General features: G+C 42.5%; 1 protein-coding gene across 1 annotated transcript; it reads right to left on the minus strand.

Annotated features, from left to right (window-relative positions):
• Positions 1–15,712: 15,712 nt before the first annotated feature.
• On the minus strand, positions 15,713–19,507 carry elfn2b (extracellular leucine-rich repeat and fibronectin type III domain containing 2b). The gene is given in 5 exon segments (XM_008295454.1): positions 15,713–16,114; positions 16,187–16,505; positions 16,552–16,594; positions 16,672–18,226; positions 19,244–19,507. Coding segments are annotated over 5 exon segments (2,583 nt in total).
• Between the last annotated feature and the right edge of the window lie 835 nt (positions 19,508–20,342).

The raw sequence follows: 20,342 nt of genomic DNA on the forward strand, positions 1-20,342 counted from the left end.
CCGTAGAAAACACAAAACACAACAAACATAAGCTCAACTGTAGTTTTTAACAAATGCATTCATGAAAGTCTGACAGATTCAAAATCTAAAATGATTTTATTCATTTTATTAACAAGCACATGATATGCTGGTGCTAGGTGCCCTGCATGTACAGTGCTATACAGCTCATATACAGTTTATATGTAATGCTGTGGAGATAAAAGATGTTTAACTTCAAAAAATGGATTATTACCATGAGTGTGTTCAGCAGAATCTGTAATTTATTTTTTTTGCTCATTTCCTTTTGGTTCCAATAATTGTTTGCAAGATCCGTTTCACTCAGCACACACTGCATTTATGTCGACACAGAAATAAAAACGTAAGCAGAAGAAATATTTATAACATTTATATCAGAAATACTGACTAAATCCTGTCTAGAACATTCACCTGTGCTCAGACTACACTCCCTTCTCCAGTTCTGAGATTTCCGAACCTGAGGAAAGCCAGATTTCACAGTTTGAGTCCAGAGCAGAGCCACCTGAGTGGTTATTTGGGTCGGATTTAGGAATCCTAGTGAGAGTCAGGCAAGGTTTTTTTTTTACAGCGAGGCAGAGGCAGCTCAAACTTTGGCCACGCTAAGAGCCAAAACCTGCTTTTCCAGCTCTAAAGCCTCCACTAAAACCATCCAGCTAGCTTTTAAACTTTTATACGCTGCACATGTAAACAAGACGTGAGGTGTGTGCCGAGAAAATACGCAAAAAAAGCCAGAAGGAGTAAAAAAAACATCTTGCAAAAAAAAAAAAAAGAAAAGAAGGGCCATTAATAATTCATTGCCTTCATTTTCCCTGGGAACCTTTCTGTATTTTGAGTCTTAAATGGTTTCTTCCTTCCCAGGGAGGATGGAAGTGAGATGAGACCCATCAGACGTGGAGGAGAAGCAGCTATTTCCTCTCGCTCCGAAAGCCAAAGTTAGATCTGACGTGTAATTTGCGACATCGACTTCCTTGGACGGATAAAAAAGCACATTGCGAAGCTTTTCCTGGCGATGTTATTTTTTGCAAACTGCTGACGTTTTAAGTGCTTCCAGTTTGATCGCAGAATTGTTTGTGTGAGGAAAATACATTTTGAGTGCAATTAAAATGATGCAACAAACCAGAAGATGCACTCAGCATGTAAAGTCGTCTGGTGGGGCAGCAGGTAGCACGTCTGCCTCACGGAAACAAAGATTCTGGGGTTGAACCTGCTGGTCGGCTGTCTGAGGGAAGTCTGGATGAAGTGGTGATTCTGAACAGGTTGTCGATGTCGGTCTGTTTGTGTTAACCCTGTGGTGGACTCCACACTGGAAAGGAATGTCTTAGAAAAACTGAAACTCTGGGAGAAAAAATATGTAACAAAAACAAAAATAAAATAAAATAAAAAAAAAAAGAACAATACTGTATTGTTGAAAATCTGTAAAAAATCAAATATCTGTAAAATAAAAATGATAGAACTGTAATTTTATGGTCACACATTGTAAAAGAACAAATTACTGTTTGTAAAACTACAGATATTCTGTGTGGATATCATAAACACTTTAAGTGTGGTCATTTTTTATTTACTTATTTATTTTTTGCTGAATTTTATCTTCAGTTAAAGTAAAAAAAAAAAAGTTTAAAAAAAAAAACTTAATATAAATAATGTTTTTGTTGTTGTTGTTTTATTTCCTTGATTTAAATACAGCAAAACTGTCATTATATCATCAAGTAATAAAACATCTACAGTTATTTACGTAAAGTCAACACATCATCTGTAATTTAACAAAAACTGTGAACATTTATAAAAATGACAGTTTAAATTTCTTATTTTCTGGTTTTTCTTTTTTTATTTTCTTCTTCTTCTTGCTATTATTATTATTTTTTTTTTTTTACAATTTTGTAAACCGTAACACACACACACACACACACACACATATATATACATATTTGAAAAAGTTACAGGTATCTGTGAAATATTATTTTTTTGCTGAACTAAAGACAGTTTTTTGAATATTAATTTTTTAAATGTAATTTTATCGTCGAATGTTTTAAAGGAACAAATTACAATTTATAAAAATACTGATTTTTAAAGTGGACCTTATTTACAGTTTGGCCTGGCAACTTTAAACTAATACTTTCCCCGATTTTTTTTTTTTTTTCATTTATTTTATTTTTTACAAGTTACTGTCTGTAATTTAGCAAAAGGGGTAAAAATTGGTCACAAAATAAGTAAAAAAAAAAAAAAAAGAAGAAAAAAGAAAGTCAATTAAATTTTTCTAACTTGAATATACATTTTTTTAAAAAAAATAATTACAAGAATCTGTAAAGTTCTTTTTGTTTTGTTTTTTTCTGACTTACAGACAATTAAAATAATAAATGATGGTCAAATGCTGTAAAAGAACAAATTACACTTAATTTTTATTGACATTATTTACAGTTTTATCCTGTTTGTTTTACATGTATTTTTTAATACATATATTATCGCCCACTTATGTATTAAAATAATAATAAAATAGTTTACTAATTATTATCTGTAATTTAACAAAACAGGGAAACATTCAAGTTGAAATAATGACAGTTCTGACTCTGCAGGGCGTCTTTACTCCAAGTCAGGACGGGTTCTGGTCCTCGCCGTCTTTACAGGATAAAACTGGTTCAGCTGATGCTTGTATGAGTGTAAATACTTCACATTAGATATCTGATCATTGCATGTTTGTCGTTGTGTTTCAGAAGAGCTCTGAGAAGTCTTCCAGCCGGAGAGGAACCTGATCAGGGTTCAAGATTACTGCTTATGTCAGCAGCCTTGGACTGAAAAATAGCTGCTCTCGCACAGCTACCTGAACTCTCAGCCGAGACACAAAGTCGTATCACCTTTTTTTATGTGTCTTTCTCATCTCTCAAGTGTCAGAGGGGAAAATTCCATCAAACCGACTTCAGAAGCGTCTGAGTTCAGGCCTTCAGGCGCTAACCCGGCTGAGGTTTGAAACTTCTGCACATCTTAAAACTCGACTATAAAACAGTCACATCTCCGCCTGGTTTCTCCTCTCTCCGTCTTCAATTAGTCCTGAAGACGTGCTGTCTGATCGAACCAGAAATCAAACGAGTTTATAGTCATTGTGAGCCAGATGCCAGAACACAGCGATAGCGTTTAAGAACAGGATGACTGGAGCACATCTTCAGACGTCCTGGAACTGAGCTGAGCACCAAGATGAATGAGAGATGAAAAGAAAAGTGCTGGTCCATCACAAAAGTGCTGAGACCCTGGACAGAACATAGATCCAGTCTAAGCTGCAAGTCCTGCTTTTTCTCATATACAATATGTTGATGTATTTTTATGTGAAGCTACATCAAAAAATCCAACAATAGCGACACTTTTCTGCAGAATTCAGTCATTTATTTTTTATAATATTAACATGATTTCACTGTTTTTATGAAGAGTTCTTTTGTTATTTTCACATATTTACATTTCAGTAATTAAACATTAAAAAATCCAGACAATTCACATGATTTCATTAAATATTCAGGCCACAAAATGACTGTATTTATTCATTACTTCTTTTAAAAATCTATTTTGCTGCAGCAACAGATGACACATGCACACACTAACACACACACACACTAACACACACACACACACACACACACACACAGCGGTTGATGGTTTTTTCTAAATTTTTACGACTTGATTCTCGACATCCTGAGCTCCTGATGCTCGGACTTTTTTCTGCAGACTGCAGTAAGTCTCAGTAACAACCGTGGAGCTCCCACAGAAACACCAGAGGTGACCTCTGTTCTCTGCACGCTTTGATCATGTGCTGCCTGCTTCCATTGTGCCCTTTGTGTCCGTCTCTTTTGTGCGCGCACAATGTACGTACAACAAACACACAATGAGGGCGTGAAAGGGCGCACGCAGATAGCAGGCGGGATTAAACGCTCGCAAAAATGCAGAATGGATAGTCAAGGGTTAATCCGCCCCCTTAATCCTGAGGCGATAAAGAGCTTAACATGGATGGGTCGGAGAGTTATGGATATTTAGAAATATGGGATGTTTCTATAGCTGCCAAGTTTGGCTCTCAGCAGGGAGGTGGAGGCGACAATGACGAGGGGATGAAGCGGCGGAAGGACGTGGAGAAGGAGGGAAGAGATGGTGTGAAGGAGAGACGATGGCACATGGAAATAGTTTTGATGCAGGATGAAGAGAAACGATGTCACGCAGTCAAAAGAGACCGACTGGCAGACCGGCCTTCAGCTGCACGATTCCAGGATGGCTGGAGACAGTTTAGCACTTTGAGAGATTTATTTTATTGGGCTAATCACATCGAATGAGTCCAAACATGACGACCAGCGCCGCCGGTCCTCCGCCTGCTGCACAAACCGCTCTGACCTGCCAAGACATCGACTCTGAGATGTTCGCTCGCTGATGTTTGGCACGTCCTCGTGATGATGTGATGCCATCAGGCCTCCGGTTCGCTGCAAAATGAACCAGCGGTGATCTGGGTTTAGAAGGTTTTTTATAAATGTTTGGCCTTTATCTGACAGGACAGTAGAGAGAGGGAGGTGGGGAGGAGAATGGAGGAAGGATCTGCAGTATGGGGGGCCATGAGCTGGATTCAAACCCACAACCGCTGTAGCCCCAGTACAGGGGTCGCCAGCTCAACCAGCTGAGCGTTAGCGGCGGCCTGGTTTTAGAAGGTTTAAAGAAAGAAAAGCAGCAGGAAGAGACGTTTCACAGGTGAGACGTTATCTTACGGTACTTTACTTCAGAATGTGCTGCCGTGGAGAGGACAATACCTGACTCTGGAGAAGTTATCTGACTTTGTTTCCTGGTGATTTGACTAAAGTCTGAGAACACAGAATAAAGCAGCAGGCAAAGGTCAGAGGGCTTAGCTCATTGGTCCACATCCGCAGAGTGGCCCGTTTAATGCCTCTCTCATTAACAGTGGATGAAGTGTGATTGCCTCTAATCACAGTCACATCAGACAAACAGAAAAACCTGTTTGCTCACATTATGTCTCCGTTAACTTCTGGTGAATATCGGTTGATTCACTCTCAATTTGAACTTCGCTCCTCTCGTCCAATCGTCTATCAGCCACCGTTCTCTGAGCCAATCAGCCCTCCGGACCCTGTTCTTTGAATTCTGATGTGGATCCATCCTCCTCCTCCTCCTCCTCCCATCTCCACCTCATCCAGCCTCCATCAACCTTCCTTCAACCTGGTTCCATCCCCACCGTCCTCATGTCGCTTCAGCAACAATCCCTCATAGACGTGACGTCTCCTTCTTCAGCAGGACCTTCGGCTTCTCTCTGAAGACTCCAGCTGTGACCACGCTGTTGGTCACCAGAAACAATCGTCTTCTCTGTCTCGCTAAATAAGAGAAATTTCAGTGAACCGACGGAGAAATTTGAGACTTTGCAGGATCAAACAAAACACTCCCTAAATGAGTGCAGCGGTCGAGCCTTCCTGTGTGGAGTTGACATGAATGCATGAGTCTGCAGACAGAGGAGATGTCTGGAAGGAGAAAGGCTTCAGGAGGTTTTCTTTGTTTTGTCAGAGCTTGGAGATGTCTCTGACTGTAATCCATTAGAAATACATTTACATAATACAGTTTTGGATGTTAGTTTTTGAAGGATTGAAGGTTTTTGCCATCGTTCCTTCAGTAGTTTGTCCTTCTATGTTAAATATGTTTGTCGGTTCAACAGTGACTCAGCACTTTCCGCCCTAACAGAGCAGAGCTGTTCATAAAGTGTGAGACAGAAGTTCACTTGTTCAAGATTAGCGATGATGATTTATCTTCTAGAGGGTTGAGGGAGCTCCTGCTGAGGGTGTTAGCAGCTGGAATCATTTAATAATGTCGATGGAGCTGAACAGGGTCACTTTTTATCTTTATTCTAATTTTATTCTCATCCTGATTTGGCTGAATGTTAAGCCAGTGACTGTTACTATCACTGTGTGATCACTCAGCTAAACTGTATTTACAATCCTGTCTTTTCCACTTAGCATAACCATTGTATACTTTAATTTTCTGCCTGGTTGAAAACATCTTTTTTTCTTCTCCAGCCAGCGCTTTGAGTGCGACCGGCGAAGCCCCCAGATCCCCGACGCCGACCCGCCTTCAGGTGCAGAGAGCTCTGCTTGTTCTTCTCATTAAACTTGTATGTTCACCAAAGCGTTGGCTCACATCAGAATTAAACATCGGACTCTCGGAGGAACTGAGGTGGATGTTCCTGTTGTTTTCATGAGTCATCAAGCTTCGATTTTTCCACTCTGAGAGCCCATCTGTGCCGCTGGGTCCTCAAATCACCGCGAGCTTCTAATGGGGAGGACGAGCGGCCGGCGGCGATGTGCTGGGAGGAGAAATCTCACAACGTCTTGTCTTGCATGAACAACTTATGACCTGCTCAGCGGACACGGCACACCTGGTTTAACACATGCAGTCGTCCTCGAATGTACTCGGACTCTTCCATTAAAGAAAAGGCAGAATTCACAACAGTCACTCAGATAACTAGAAAGTGGAAAAAGTAAGAATAAATAAAAATTTGCTAAATTGTTATTTAGTGAAATAAGATGTTGTTTTTGAATTGTGGTTGAAAAGGATAGTTTAAAAAAACAAACAAAACGGTCCAGGACTAATCAGAGCCCTTTGCTGATGAGCAGTGGTCCAGAACACCTGTCAGCAGGTGCACAAGTCTGACTGAGAGTTACAGGAAACACCTGATGATGGCAGTGATTGGCTCAGAGGGTTGTTCAACTACATATTAGTTTACGGGTCCAATCATGCTTCTTTTGGTTTTTTTTGTTTTTAAAATTATTATTTAGATATATTTCTGTTGAACCACAGTTCAAAAGCAATGTCATGATGTTCATTCCTTTGTCAGTTTCAACTTATTTCAGCTGTTTTGTTTTTTCCTTCTTCAATGGGAGGCCATGAATACGTCTGAGGACGACTGTGTACGTCACACACTAGCCGATAAAAACCGTCCGAGTGGTTTAACACGTCGTCTGTTCTGCTGGTTTTTGATTTTTTGGTGCATTTATGAGCAGTGTTTGGTGTTTTTTGTGCATAAATAGCAAAGGTATTGTTATCCCAACAAACTGTGTGTTTTTGTAGTTATTACTGATTTACATGTGCACTGTTTCTGGTACATTTTAATATATTTATATATATATGTATGTATGTATACAGTCATCCGCAGATGTATTCATAGCCTCCCATTAAAGAAGGAAAAAAAAACTGAAATAAGTTGAAATTGACAAAAGTAATAATAAATAAAAATTCAATGAAAATCGTGACACTGCATTTGAATTGTGGTTAAAAACAAACAAACAAACAAAACAAGCATGATGGGACCCGTGAACTAACATGTAGTTGAACAACCCTCTGAGCCAATCACTGCCATCATCAGGTGTTTCCTGTAACTCTCAGTCAGACTTGTGCACCTGTTGACAGGTGTTCTGGACCACTGCTCATCAGCAAAGGCCTCTCATTAGTCCAGGACAGTTTTGTTTTTTTAATTATTCTTTTCAACCACAATTCAAAAGCAACTTCTTATTTCACTCAATTATAATTTAGCAAATTTTTATTTATTATTACTTTTTCCAGTTTCTAGTTATTTGAGTGACTGTTGTGAGTTTTGCCTTTTCTTTAATGGAAGAGGATGAATACATTCGAGGACGACTGTATGTATAACAGACAGTTTAACACTCTGAGGCCACAAACTGTAAAAGAAACAGATATTCAACTTTTCTACAGTCCTTGAACTAATCATCTGCAGTTCAAGGACTGTAGAAAACAGTCCTGTTCTGTCAGAACACTCAAAATGTCGTCAAAATCACTTTATTCTATGTGTGTTTTAAAAAACGTGACTAAAAAAATCAAATTAAAAAATCTGTGGTTCTTTGGACAGTTCACCAGTGACCCAGGACATGTGATGAAACAGAGACCCTGCACGCGCTTTTCATTTTTAATTACAAATTTATTGCAAATATATAAATAGATCTTTTGTACAGAAATTGCAAAGGGAAAAATGTCATTATCAGCAACAGAGAATTAAAGAAAGCAGAAAGCCAAGATTTGTTCCCGTTAATCCAAACCTTTGTGTTGTCTTTCCCTTTTGGTCTCTAAACGAGCGTAGAGATGAAACCAGAGGGGAGAGTCGCAGCAGATTTGAATAGAATACAACTACAGGAGTTTGAGTTTAACACGACGATGGAACTTTCCGCCTCTTGCCTTTTAAAAAAACCAAAAGAAGACCTCCTGATGCCGTCGAACCGGGCAAGAGCCACGTTTTTTAACACAAACGCGTGTTCGAATGGGAACGAAAACGACGTGATGACGACGATGGTGATGTGAGAAACTGCTTTTGGAATCACACGGATGGTGCCGCAGCGCTGCAGTAATTATATTACATGGTTGTGATCACAGATATTTTTAAGGGGGCTAGTCATGCTATTTATATTCAGCTGGTACAACATGTAAAACAGCCTTTACTCTCCGTTTCCTGCACGTCTTGGTAAACTTAATATTAAAAAAAATGCTTTTACAAGGGGAAACAAAATATGTTGAACAGCAGTGTGTGCATTGGTCTGTGGAAAGTCTGTCAGAGTGCCAGCAGGAGCCAAATCACTGATTGATGTTTGTGATATTCCTTCATTCAATAACGGATAAACATCAGCGCTCTGCATCACGTCTGTTTAACAGCACATGCTTCTGCACCGTGTGGCTTTTGTTTCTGCGAGACGCTATTAGCTTCTGAGCAGATCAGTCCACAGACATTTAATTTCCTCGAGCAGCCGAGGACGGCCCTCCTCCTCTGCCATCTTTCTCCGCTCTGACAGCCATTTTTGGAAAGCCGCTAAGTTTTCAATCTCTGGCGCTGACAAGGCCAATCATTCTGCTGCCGGAGTCGCGCGGCGCCGGCCCCGTGTGTCCGGAATAGCAATGCGCTTTCCCAGCCTCTGCTATCTGTGAGCGCGGAAAAACATTAACATTGATCAGAATTACGGGCTCCTGACACTGAACGGCGTCTGGTCTCATCGCGGCGAGACCTTTCAGAGCTCCGGACCTGGAGGTTGGACAAATGAGAGCTCGGAGTTATAGATTAGCCTCCAGAACCAATAAATAACAACGGCCGCATCTGATTGCAGCGCAGTTTTTTACCCAATTAAAACATAACTCTGCAAATGTGCAGCCTGATACAGCATGGCGGCGTTGGCAGGCCGAGGAGCAGGCTGAGCCCGGAGGTTAATGCATTTCATTTTCTCTTTGTAATTGACAAGGGATGCCTCTTAGGGTTTCTGGCAGAGGCTGGGCCACGAAATAGGCAATAAATATCTCAGCTGGAGAGTCTCGGTATTATCACTGCAGAAAGTAAACATGCTTATGACTTATGGCCTGCTGTCACTGCATGAATCCTAATGCAGTAACGAATGCATCAGCAGGGCTGCGGTAGGTGTAACTAACAGGTTACGGGACGGCCGCCAAGTGACGCAGCGCTTTACCCCCAGCATCGAATTTATTATCTTCATTTTCTTACTTCTAGCTTCTGCAGCGGTTCAGTTATTCTCTGTCTCTTCTCTGCCCACACTAAAAGTTATCGATAAACTAGTGTGCAATAAAAAGGCCGAAGATAAAAGACTGATTTGCAACCGGCTCGTCAGAAGGTAAATTCAATTAACTAGCTGGACGGAAAGCCGGCAGGATCTGAGAGCGAAGGAGGAGGAATGAAAATCGTTCATTTAGCTAACGGCGAGTGGGCCGAGGCTCCGGGAGAAGCTGCTGACGCTGCATTAATTCCACTCGTAAGCGATGGGCCGGGATTAGGAGCGTTAAATGTCCGCCGCGTGTGGGCCCGCATCGCTTCGGCATTGTTTGGAAATGATGCTTTAGTTTGAATTTATTTCAATAATTGTAACTGGGAGGGGAAAAAGGAGGAAACAGAAGCCCAGAGGAGGTGCAATGGAGAATAAAGTTGTTGGATGTAAACAATCGCCAGCTTGGAATAGCTTCACGCCCTCTTTACAACTCCGGATATAATACAATCACCCAAATGACAACCAGTAGGCAAGAATGTAAGTATTAAACATCACCGAGAATTTAAAACAAAACGAAACAAACAAAAAAAAAAATGGCTATAAACCTAGATGTTCAAATCAAAAGGTACTAGACGATACTGTATTTCAGCCCCTACAGTTTTTGTTTTTCAATGTACGTCCACTCATTGTACACAACAATATATTTTTGTCTCTCAAAAAATACAGGGAATCATGCAAATATAACAACTTCTCTTTTTATGTAGTACACTATGTTAAGCTTTCTCTGTTCTTAAACCTTTATAACATATATCGTTGCAAGTACTAAAAGTCAGATTCCCGGTCGCCTCCCCTCCAAAAGAACCCCGAACGAAAGGAACAAAGACAAACAACCAACTGAAAATAGAGAAAACACACAGACATATCAAGAGATCAGGCTGAGTATAAAACATCCATAGAAGCGTTTTTTTTTTGTTTTTTTTTTTTACCTTAGTATTTTTTTTTTCATTTATCTAGTATACAAAATTCACAGATATTTCACAGATTCTTTAAGTCCTTTGTCCGTCTTTGGAAACTGGGTCCAATCAGGTGGCAAACCTTAGCCCAATTTGGCTTACTTGCAGGATTTTCAAACGCTCTTCTGCTCACGGATCCTATCATTTAGGTGGTACGAGTGCTCTTTTAGAGGACTTTTAGAAGCTCTGGCAGCGACCAAGAAACGAGTCGCTATCGCCACCGACTTCCTGTTTTGTTATTATTCAGATAAAGACGCGTTCACATTAGAGCGACACCAAAAAAAATGGCATGCGTTTAATTTTTATCACGTAAGCCCTTGTGCGGTTATCACACAGGATAGTTTATTTAATTGATCAAATTTGGCACGTTATCCACACGGGGCTAATCTCCCACACAGTCAGCTAATGGACTTAATAGACTATTAGACAAAAGGTCCAAAGATACCAAATGAAAGGATTTGCAACCCACCGTCTGTCAGCGCTAAAACCTGCCCGTCACCTGCCTCCGAATTAAGCGGAAACGAAGCCGCCTGCCTTTAAAACGAGAGCCGAGAAATTAGCGGTAAGTTTAGCAATAAGGGGCTTTTGTTATGAGCGTGTGTTGTGGCTCATTGGAAGCAACGTGCTGCTGATTCATGCACAAGCAGAGCCGGGCTGCCTGCATTCAGCCCAAATCCTCCTCCTCTGAAGACCTTGCCCATTACCTGCCTTTCAGGAAAAAGAGTCATTTTGGTTTCGTCAGCCCGTGACTCATCCTGACTCACATTTTCCATTTTCGCCATCTACTCTTGTTGTGTGTGTTTAGTTGGAGGAGGGGAGGGAGTGTGGAAGGGACTGGAAGAAAAATAAATAAATCAGGAGAAATATGCCACATGATAAACAAGCTCAAAACATGTGTTGGGTTTATTAATCATGCCTGTGTTTTAGGTCATTTTTTTAATTAGTAAATGATGCTTAAATGACAAATAAAGCTCATTTTATGAAAACAGAAGTAATTAGTAGTCATTTAGACACTGGTTTAAATCCACACCCGGGTTTTTGGGCACCGATTCCTTAATTTTGGCCGGACTTCAAACACAAAAGCAGCGTCGAAGCATCACGAGTGTTAGAAAACTGGAAACGTCTGTGATTTCGCGGCGGTTTGCAGTCAACTGGGGAAGTAACCCGAGTCGGCCTCCGACAAAAAGGATCCGACATCAATAGCCGCATTAGATGTTTTTCTCACGTCTGGCTTTCCTGTGGGTCCGAGACAAACAAAGATGGTGCTACAAAAAAAAAAAAAAGAGAAAAGAATAAGACCATCCATCTCCAAGCAAGTCAGCCTCCAGGGGGTTCGCTGAGAAAAAAAGTTTTATTTATTTATTTGGTGCCGGCTTTGTCGGAAACAAAAACGCTGAAATAGCGGCGCTCTCGCTCGACTTTTATTTAATTTGACCGTTAGATTATTTATGCTTTTTGACTGGTTAATGGAAAGCATCTAAAATGTAATTGCAGAGTCAATCTGCGCCCTCAATTCTCCAATAAGCAGATAGGAAAAGTATTATTATTATTAATTAAGTGCCAAAGCCAATTAACGCACTTGTTTAAAACCCTAAATAGGACTTTGCAAGTGATCATAATCAGCAGAGGTTTGTTGGAGAAAAGCAGCACTGACCACACTGAATGAACGCTTTTCAGCTTCATCTGTTCGTATTCGTAGCATTTCTTTATTTTCTTTCATTGGATCATTTATTGCCAAATTGCTCACAGGAGTGACAGTTTTCGCTCATCACAGTTAATTGTTGTTTAATCTGACTCTCGCTTCCATTTTGCATGACCCCAGTTTTTCTTTTGGCAGCGTCTTTCACAATATCCTCTCCAAATACGGCGATCAAGCTCATTTGCAGCGAATTATTCTCGTAAATCGTTACAAACGTTGGCACTTGTCGCGACCGTTTGAATAAGATTTGAGCAGAACAGCACTTGAAAATCCATCGCCTGAAAATCTATTACCTGAAAAATACACTGATGTGTTGAACATGTTAATTAAAATAGAAAAAAAAAAATGTACGAAATCAAAAGCCCATCCATGAAAAGAGTAATAAACTGTATTTGCTGTCACATTATACTTTGTCAGGTAGATGAACATAAAAATGGCAGCTGAAACGATGACCGTCCTGATATTCCTGAACATGTGCCGTCAGGCTTTTCCTCAGCGTCCTTCTCTGTAAACTTGTTATGGCAGTTGTGGATCTGGGGAGTCAAAACGCACCGAGTTCCTTCTGCGGCGTTACATTAGTCTCACAAGCAAAATACAAAGAAAAGCAAATCCTTCCGTCTGTTTTGGTGAAAGTCAGTCACAGTAACATGTTCCTTTGGAAACTTTAGATAACAGGAGATGAGCAGGAGACTTAAAAAAAAGAGAAGAAAGAAAATCCGTGACAGTCCTGTATGTTCATCGCACGGCGGCGTTTCAAAGAGAAGGCGGATGAGGCGGTGCATCTCAGATACGCTGACCTTGATCTTTTGTGGACCCAGCACTCGCAGCGCAGCAACGAATCACGACCTCTGACCCTGACTGTGAGCACGCATCTCCATAAAGCGAGGGACTGATGAAAACGAACGGAGATGCACAAACCTTTTGCATATCGTTCAACCTGCAGCATCAATTACATGCTCAAAAACAACTGCACGAAAAAACAAAAGCAGTGTTGATATGTGCTGTACAGACTCAAGTCCCGCCTGCAAGAAACACAAGTTCAAACTGAATGCAACAAAGCGGGTTGAGCACCCTGCTCACGCTGCTCCTACAATATATCCTGCTGGACCTGTGGGAGCAGGAAGGAGGTGGGAGGTGGATGTAATGAAAATTATTGGCAGTATAAAAGTGAGGATCTGAAGAGAAATAAAAGAAAGTTCCTGACATTAAACTTTAAGATAACCATGGACAAATAAAATAAAATAAAAAAATGCGGCGCAAGGAGCATTAACTTTCACATTTTTAAGGGAGGATGTGTCTGATTGTGTTTATCAGCTGATGATGTGAAATAATCCTACCGCTACACAGCACTTTTTGGGTAAGCAGGATGTCGTTTGTCAGAATGTCATTTAGGAATATCAATTCAATAGAAAAGGCAAGAAAAGGCCAAATAATTCAACGCATGAGCAGAGATTAGTTGACGGCTGTGTTAGCAAGAAGCGCATCATCCGTTTCATCTAAAGGAAATAACATGTCGGACGTCTGTACATGCCATTAATAATCGAGTATTGTTCAGACAACCAGCCACTGGGCAAAAATATTGACAAATATTCATTTTAAGTTAGTTTGGGCGTATACAATATAATCTGACGAGGCATGCCGACACCCGCTTACAAGGACCACTGTGTACCACACAGCCACACACACACACACACACACAGTCATGAGGCATAAAGTGCAAGCAGACATGCCTGTCACAAGTTGGTTAATTGAGTTATCAATTAAAGACGACAATAGCGTTAAAGTTTCCAGAAAACAGAACAGACACGTTTGGCAGTAATCGGAAGTGTCCTTTCCCTCTGTGCCCCACTCGGTTTTAATGTCAGAGAAAGGATTTGGAATGTACCGCGGCGCTCACGCTGAACGATGAAAATAGATTTCCCTGCAACCTGCTTGTAATCTACTTACATTCACTGTGGCTGCTGAAAATTATTTGTATCCACAATTGACCTCTTGATCTCTTTTTTTTTCCTCCCTCTCGTACCCCCGTCGTGCTTTCAATTTCTCTTGGTCTCTTTCACATGTGGGCCACATCTCTTGTGGCTTTTTGTAAGGAGATTGTGGGAGCTTACCCGGTCCCGTCTCCGGCTACGTTGGCCCTGTAAGTTGTAAAACTGCGAGATGCTCAGGGGTTATTCTTGTAGCAGCACTGGTATCCGAGTAACCTAGAAAACAACCGGTGGGTGGCATTGGCATGGGTGTGTTTTAACCAAAACCAGGATCTGAACAAGAAGTGTTTTGGTAATTCCACCACTGGCCTCCTGTGCAAACTTTGCTGCTCTTTTTATGCACAAAAGAAACTTGCAAGTCATGTGATGTGGACGCAGACTGAGAAAAAGAAAAAGAAACAAAACACATGGCATCTCACAACTTTACAGCCTAAGTTTTGCATTGTGAACCAATGTAGCTGTTATTAACTTTAGATTGCGTCACTTTAATCTCTCTTTACTCGATAAAATGACCCTTTTGTATCGGTTAAGTATAATCTAAGGGATCCTTAACGTGTCCTCTTTAATGCTTTAAACTAAGACTGCGATTACTCAGGCAAATGCAATTCAGGATAGTTTGGTGCACTTGTTTGAGAACATTCTCTAATCATTCACCAAAACCATGCATCTAGTGCAGACGGATTCAACGCCACGATCACTGTTTTGAAGCCGAGGTTATCCCTCGTTTATGATTCCCTTCATGCCCACTTGACTATTGTCTTCTACCTCGTGTGTTTTTTTTTCTTTTTTTTAATTCCTTTATTCTACTGTCCCTTTTATTCCTGTGTGACAGATGCCTTGGAAATGCAAAATCCTCAACCCAAAGACCGGATGTCAAAGAAGAGAGACGGTGCCTGCATTTGACAAGTCTGTTCGCTAATCCGCATGTTAATTTTAACAGATCCCACCCCGTCATAGTCTCCCTTCATTTAGAAGTCTAATCATATCCGATGCTGCGAACTGACGCGGCACCCGATACAGAACAGGAAACATCTGGGATCGCACAAGCCTAAAATGAAGGATATCAGCATTTATCCTCTGTGATTACCCACAGATCGAAACATGGCACTGGTAAAGATGGTCCACTGGATCACCAAACGTGACCGCTCAAAGAAAATTACACAGTTGGCATTTGCTCCCTGGATTAAAAATCAAATCCGTACCCAGTAAATAAGAATGATCCAGAAAAGGTGCTACAATGAAGTGTAAAACAAAACACTGTAATGACTCTCAGATTCCAGGCACAGTTTCACAGTCCTTGCTCTTAGCACAATATTCTATACACCTAGCATGCCAAAACAAAAAAAACAAAAAAAAAAAACCCAAAGGCAAAATTTTGTCCTACATTTTTCTCCCCATGAACTTCAAATGGTTTCTCTGGCCCACAGGCCTATCAAGAAAAGAAGTATCTTAACTCTTTTTTCCCACAACGATTAACTCTGGTCCCAATCACAGCTTCTGCTGTGCTGACACACCTTTCCAGTAATCAAGGATGTCATGCAGGTCCTCGCCTTTAGCAAACTGCACCTTTTTTCGAAGGGCATTTCCGGCCGTCACATAACAGGCCTCGTCACGCTGGCCTTTCCGGTAGGGACGGAAACGCTCCCAGATCCGCAGCGAGCTCTCTGAGGAGTACTCTGGGCTCGAGGAGTAGCCCGAGTAACTGGAATGGTGCCGAGCAGGCGAAAGCTGGGAGTAAGACGCTGCGTCCCTGCGGGAGCGTGTCAGGGGCTTAAGGAAGGAAACTCTCTGGGCAGGGGAGCCCTGGTGGGACCCTTCATAATAGAGAGCTGGGACGGAGTGGCGGTGCTCCGAGCAGTGGTAGTCCTGCTGCACCTCCAGCTGCTGCTGCTGCTGCTGTTGTATTTGCTGCTGTTGATGGTAATGGTGCGGCTTCTGGTTGTCCTGATGTTGGGCACCAACACCACCACTGTCGCAACCACCACCCCCTCCACCACAGCTCCCGCTCCCGACTAAAGGCAGCCTCTCCAGGGGCTCCCCACAGCCCACAGGACTGGCCCGGTCGGAGTACTGCTGCTGCTGTTGATTACAGGCATCCGGACTCCTCGGCTCAGGAACGTCCAGACTATACACTCTGGCTCCACCGCGTTCCCTGTCGCGACCCATGGAGCCACAAGATGTGGTGCTGCACTGTTTCTTGACAGCATTTACAATAACCACAGCTGCATCTGCACTCATTTGCCGCTGAATGGGGCGCACAGCGGTGGCTGGAGGTGGAGGCCTGTAGGGGGGAGTGACGACAAAGCCACCGCCACTAATCCCTGGGCGCTCAGAGAGAGGGGCGTTCAAGGCCGGGAGTGGAGGCGGAGGGGGTATTTTGTTGGGAGCCATGACCTGACATGTCTCCGTCACTCCTTGGGAGAGCGGGATCAGGCCACGAGTTAGGGAGGATGTGCTGGTGGGTGGTGGGGAGGTGGGATTTGAGGAAACAGTGGGGTTAGTAGAAGCCCCCGAAGCAGCAACTGCTGCTGCATCCAGTTTCAGCGCATCAATGCAGTTGTTAATAATCTGGTTGACCTTGTCCACCTCCATGGCGATGGTGGAGATCTCTGATGCGGAACCATGTCCATCATCATCAGAGTCATCGCCAAGATCAGTTCCATCATCATCCCTCAAGTCTTCCCCCCTCATCCCCACATGCCCACCGTCTCCCATCCTCTCCATCCCTGCCCCTCCAGTTCTCACATCCATATAGTTTCCTTTACTCGTAGCCATGGCCTCTGAGAAGGCAGTGGCCATTTTTTCCACTTGCGGGATAGAGGACAGTCTTGAGGAGGTGGTGTTGGCTGAGTGGAGCATTCCCGAGCTGGAGGATGTGGACATGGGCATTTTTCCTCCGTGGTGATGCTGATACTGGTGATGTTCTCTGGACTGTTCCTGCAGCTTGTGGACCGCCGATGGATCATTCGCTACTGCTGCCGCCACCTCTGGCCCGTAGCGCATTTCGAGTATAGTTTTCTTGACGCAGATGGATTTCTTCTTCTCATCATGCATCCGTTTCTTACGTAGACAATAGTACACAAAGCCCAAAACAATGAGCATGCCAAAAAGGCAGCCCACAATGGTCATTATGTAGTGAGTAGTGGTGGAAGGTGTGGGAAGTGTATCATCCTGGTTTTGACCCCGAGTGGAAAACTGGAGGCAGGTGTGGTTGTAGCGCTGAGAGTTGCGAATAGATGCTACGCAGAAGGTGTAATTGTTGTGGGGCTTGAGCTTGTTGAGGGTGATCATCTCCTTCTTGTTCTTCAAATTCATGACGTCGGATACGTACGTGTGGTTGTACTGTGTTAGAATGTACATTTTGGTGTAGGGCCTTGGGATCTTGACCAGGAGAGAGGCCGATGACAAAGAGACATGATGGAGCTTGATGCTGGGACTGAAGCTGTCCTCCGTGGATGAGGAGGAGGTAGTGGGCTGGTGGTAGGGCCCCACACCACCAAACATCTCCGGTCCGATCCCAGATGGACCGTCCAGATCCGGCGGGAGAGAGGTCATTCCCGGAATCATCACACCATCGCGGCAGTGATGGTACAAAATGTTCTTGGCGTTCCGACCAGCGTGGCCGGCAGCGATGGGGCTCAGTAAAGGGAATCCAAACATCTCCCGCGGCGTCTCGCACTGGAGGCGGTCGTAGGTGTGCGACACGTTGTTGAAGAACTCCAGCCAGGTCAGGAAGCTGTACAGGTCGCAGCCGCAATGGAAAGGATTCGCCGCCAGTTCACACACCATGAGGCGACTGAGAACCGTGAACGTGGACGGGTCGATGCGGGCCAGTTTGTTGGATGACAGGTCGATGCTGCTGAGGCTGGGGCACTCCCAGAATGCATTGCTGGCAATGACCTCGATGAGGTTGTGCTGCAGGAAGAGGCACTGCATGCGGCCGAGCCCTCTCATCATGCCCTCAGTTAGGTTTGTCAGCTTGTTGTAGCCCAGCTGAAGAACCTGGCAAAAACACAAAACAGTGTAAACACCAGAATTTACACTTTTAATAACACTATTTCATAATTAATCACTAGGAATCTGTCTCGCGGAAGTATTATGCAAATGTTTTAGGCATTTTGGGGATGGTGTTGCAAATTAGCATCTGGTATTGGTGTGGTATGCTTTTAGTTTATCTGTTTGGATCATAGAACCCATGGATAGGTAAATAACATGCTAGGGACAATATCAGGGTCATATCGGTTTGGATTTATTCTGTAGCAAGATAACGACTCCAAACATAAAACAAGAGCCACAAACAACTATCTTTAGAGGCGAGAAGAACAGGGAGTCCTTCACCAGATGGCCTGGTCCCCAGCGAGCCCTGTTCCCAACATCATCGAGTCAGTTTGGGAATTACGTAAAAAGGGACAACTGAGACCGTCAAAACCAACAGACAAACTGCTGCAAGTTCTCTGAAATGCTGTAGGATGAACCTACATGTCAAGTAGATTTTTTTTTAAAAATCAAAGCAAATATCGCTCCAAATATTGGTTTGATTGAGTTCATTACTTCACTTTGCATGAAATTGCATAATAAATAGAAACTATTCTTGCCATTTTTGTTGTGAAGACATCGTCACTTCACTGCAAATTGCATTTTTTTAATGAAATAATTATGAGTACACTTGCTTCCATACGTTAGTTCTTCATGGTTTATAGTGAATGGAACAGAATGTACTCGGGGACGTTATAGAAAAACCACAGCTATCCCCAGTTTAATAAATAATATTCTTCTAATGAATGTTTAATAGATGAAATATATGAATTATTGCAGAGAATACGAAATAAATCTTCATTCTAAAATATAATCAAAAAGCAGTTTGTAGTGGATTTCACAACATTTTCTGGAATTATCTTTATAAAATTCATCATCATCATATTCAGGCTGTAGCCAAAATGAACAAACAAGTCCAACACTAATGCCTAACGCGTTCTGTGCTGTGTTGTCGTGTTGAGCTCGCTCCCGTTTCCTCCTCACCTGCAGATTGGCTTGCCCCGCAAAAGCTCCGTCCTCGATGTAGCTGATTTCATTCTTGGTGAGATTGAGGTCAGTCAAGTTGGTGAAGCGGTACATGGAACTGAAGAGCACAGCTTTCAGCTTGTTCTCGTTCAATCTCAAGTCGTGGACCGTGTTGTTGATGTGCTGGGGGATAGTCTCGTACGGCGGCTGGTTCTGACTGCATATGGCCAGCCACACATAGCCTTTGTCCCCCTCAATGAGCCAGCAGTCCCCGCTGACCATGTTGGGGAAATAGGAGAAAAATAGGAGGGAGGGAAGAATGAGAAAGAGGAGAGTGGAGGTGGTAGAAACGCCCTGCATGACGCCGATGAAAAGAAATGAGAAAGTAGGCGAGCTATATTTAGGAGAGGCAGACAGGAAAGGAGGATGTGTTTGCAGGAGAAAAAGGGAAGCAACAAAAGTTGCTAGGAAGGATTTCCGAAGAGGAGGATGGTCTGGGTTGGGTGCTGAAGAAGGGGTGAAGGCTTTACAGTGCCAGTCTGAGCATCATGGCGATTAGCAGGGGACCCATGTTATGTCATATCCGGTTGGACTGCAGCGTGACGCGACACAGCTCGTCTTCATGCTCTCTCCTCGAACCGATGGACTCTCGGAAAAATCTGTAGGATCTGTAGAGGAGAGCAGAACAAAAGAAACGTGAGAACAAAGCAGAAACGTATAAATTGTGGTAAATGTAATGCATGCTGGCAATGGAGTTTAAAATGTAATCAGATTTACTGAGAAAAACAATATTCCAGCAGCTGTGGTGCCAAAAAGTTACGAGAAAATGATTATGTCAAGAAGAATATAGTGTTTTCCAGAACTAAAGTAGATTTTCTTGCCGCAATTTTACATGAGATCATTTCCACTGAAACACAATTCTAACTGCATGCTGATTGGCTGATAAAACATATACTTTATATGCGTATTATACACTGATGAAAACACATTCATTCATCATATTTGTTGTGAAGACATCTGCAGTTGTGTCAGATGTTTGTTATCTATCAATTAGCATTAATTGTATCTAATATCAGAAATATATTTAGGTTCAAGGTCTTTTATTGGTCACAAACAC

The sequence above is a fragment of the Stegastes partitus genome, unplaced genomic scaffold (genome assembly GCF_000690725.1).
Source record: "Stegastes partitus isolate 25-593 unplaced genomic scaffold, Stegastes_partitus-1.0.2 Scaffold1049, whole genome shotgun sequence".
NCBI classification, from domain to species: Eukaryota; Metazoa; Chordata; class Actinopteri; family Pomacentridae; genus Stegastes; species Stegastes partitus.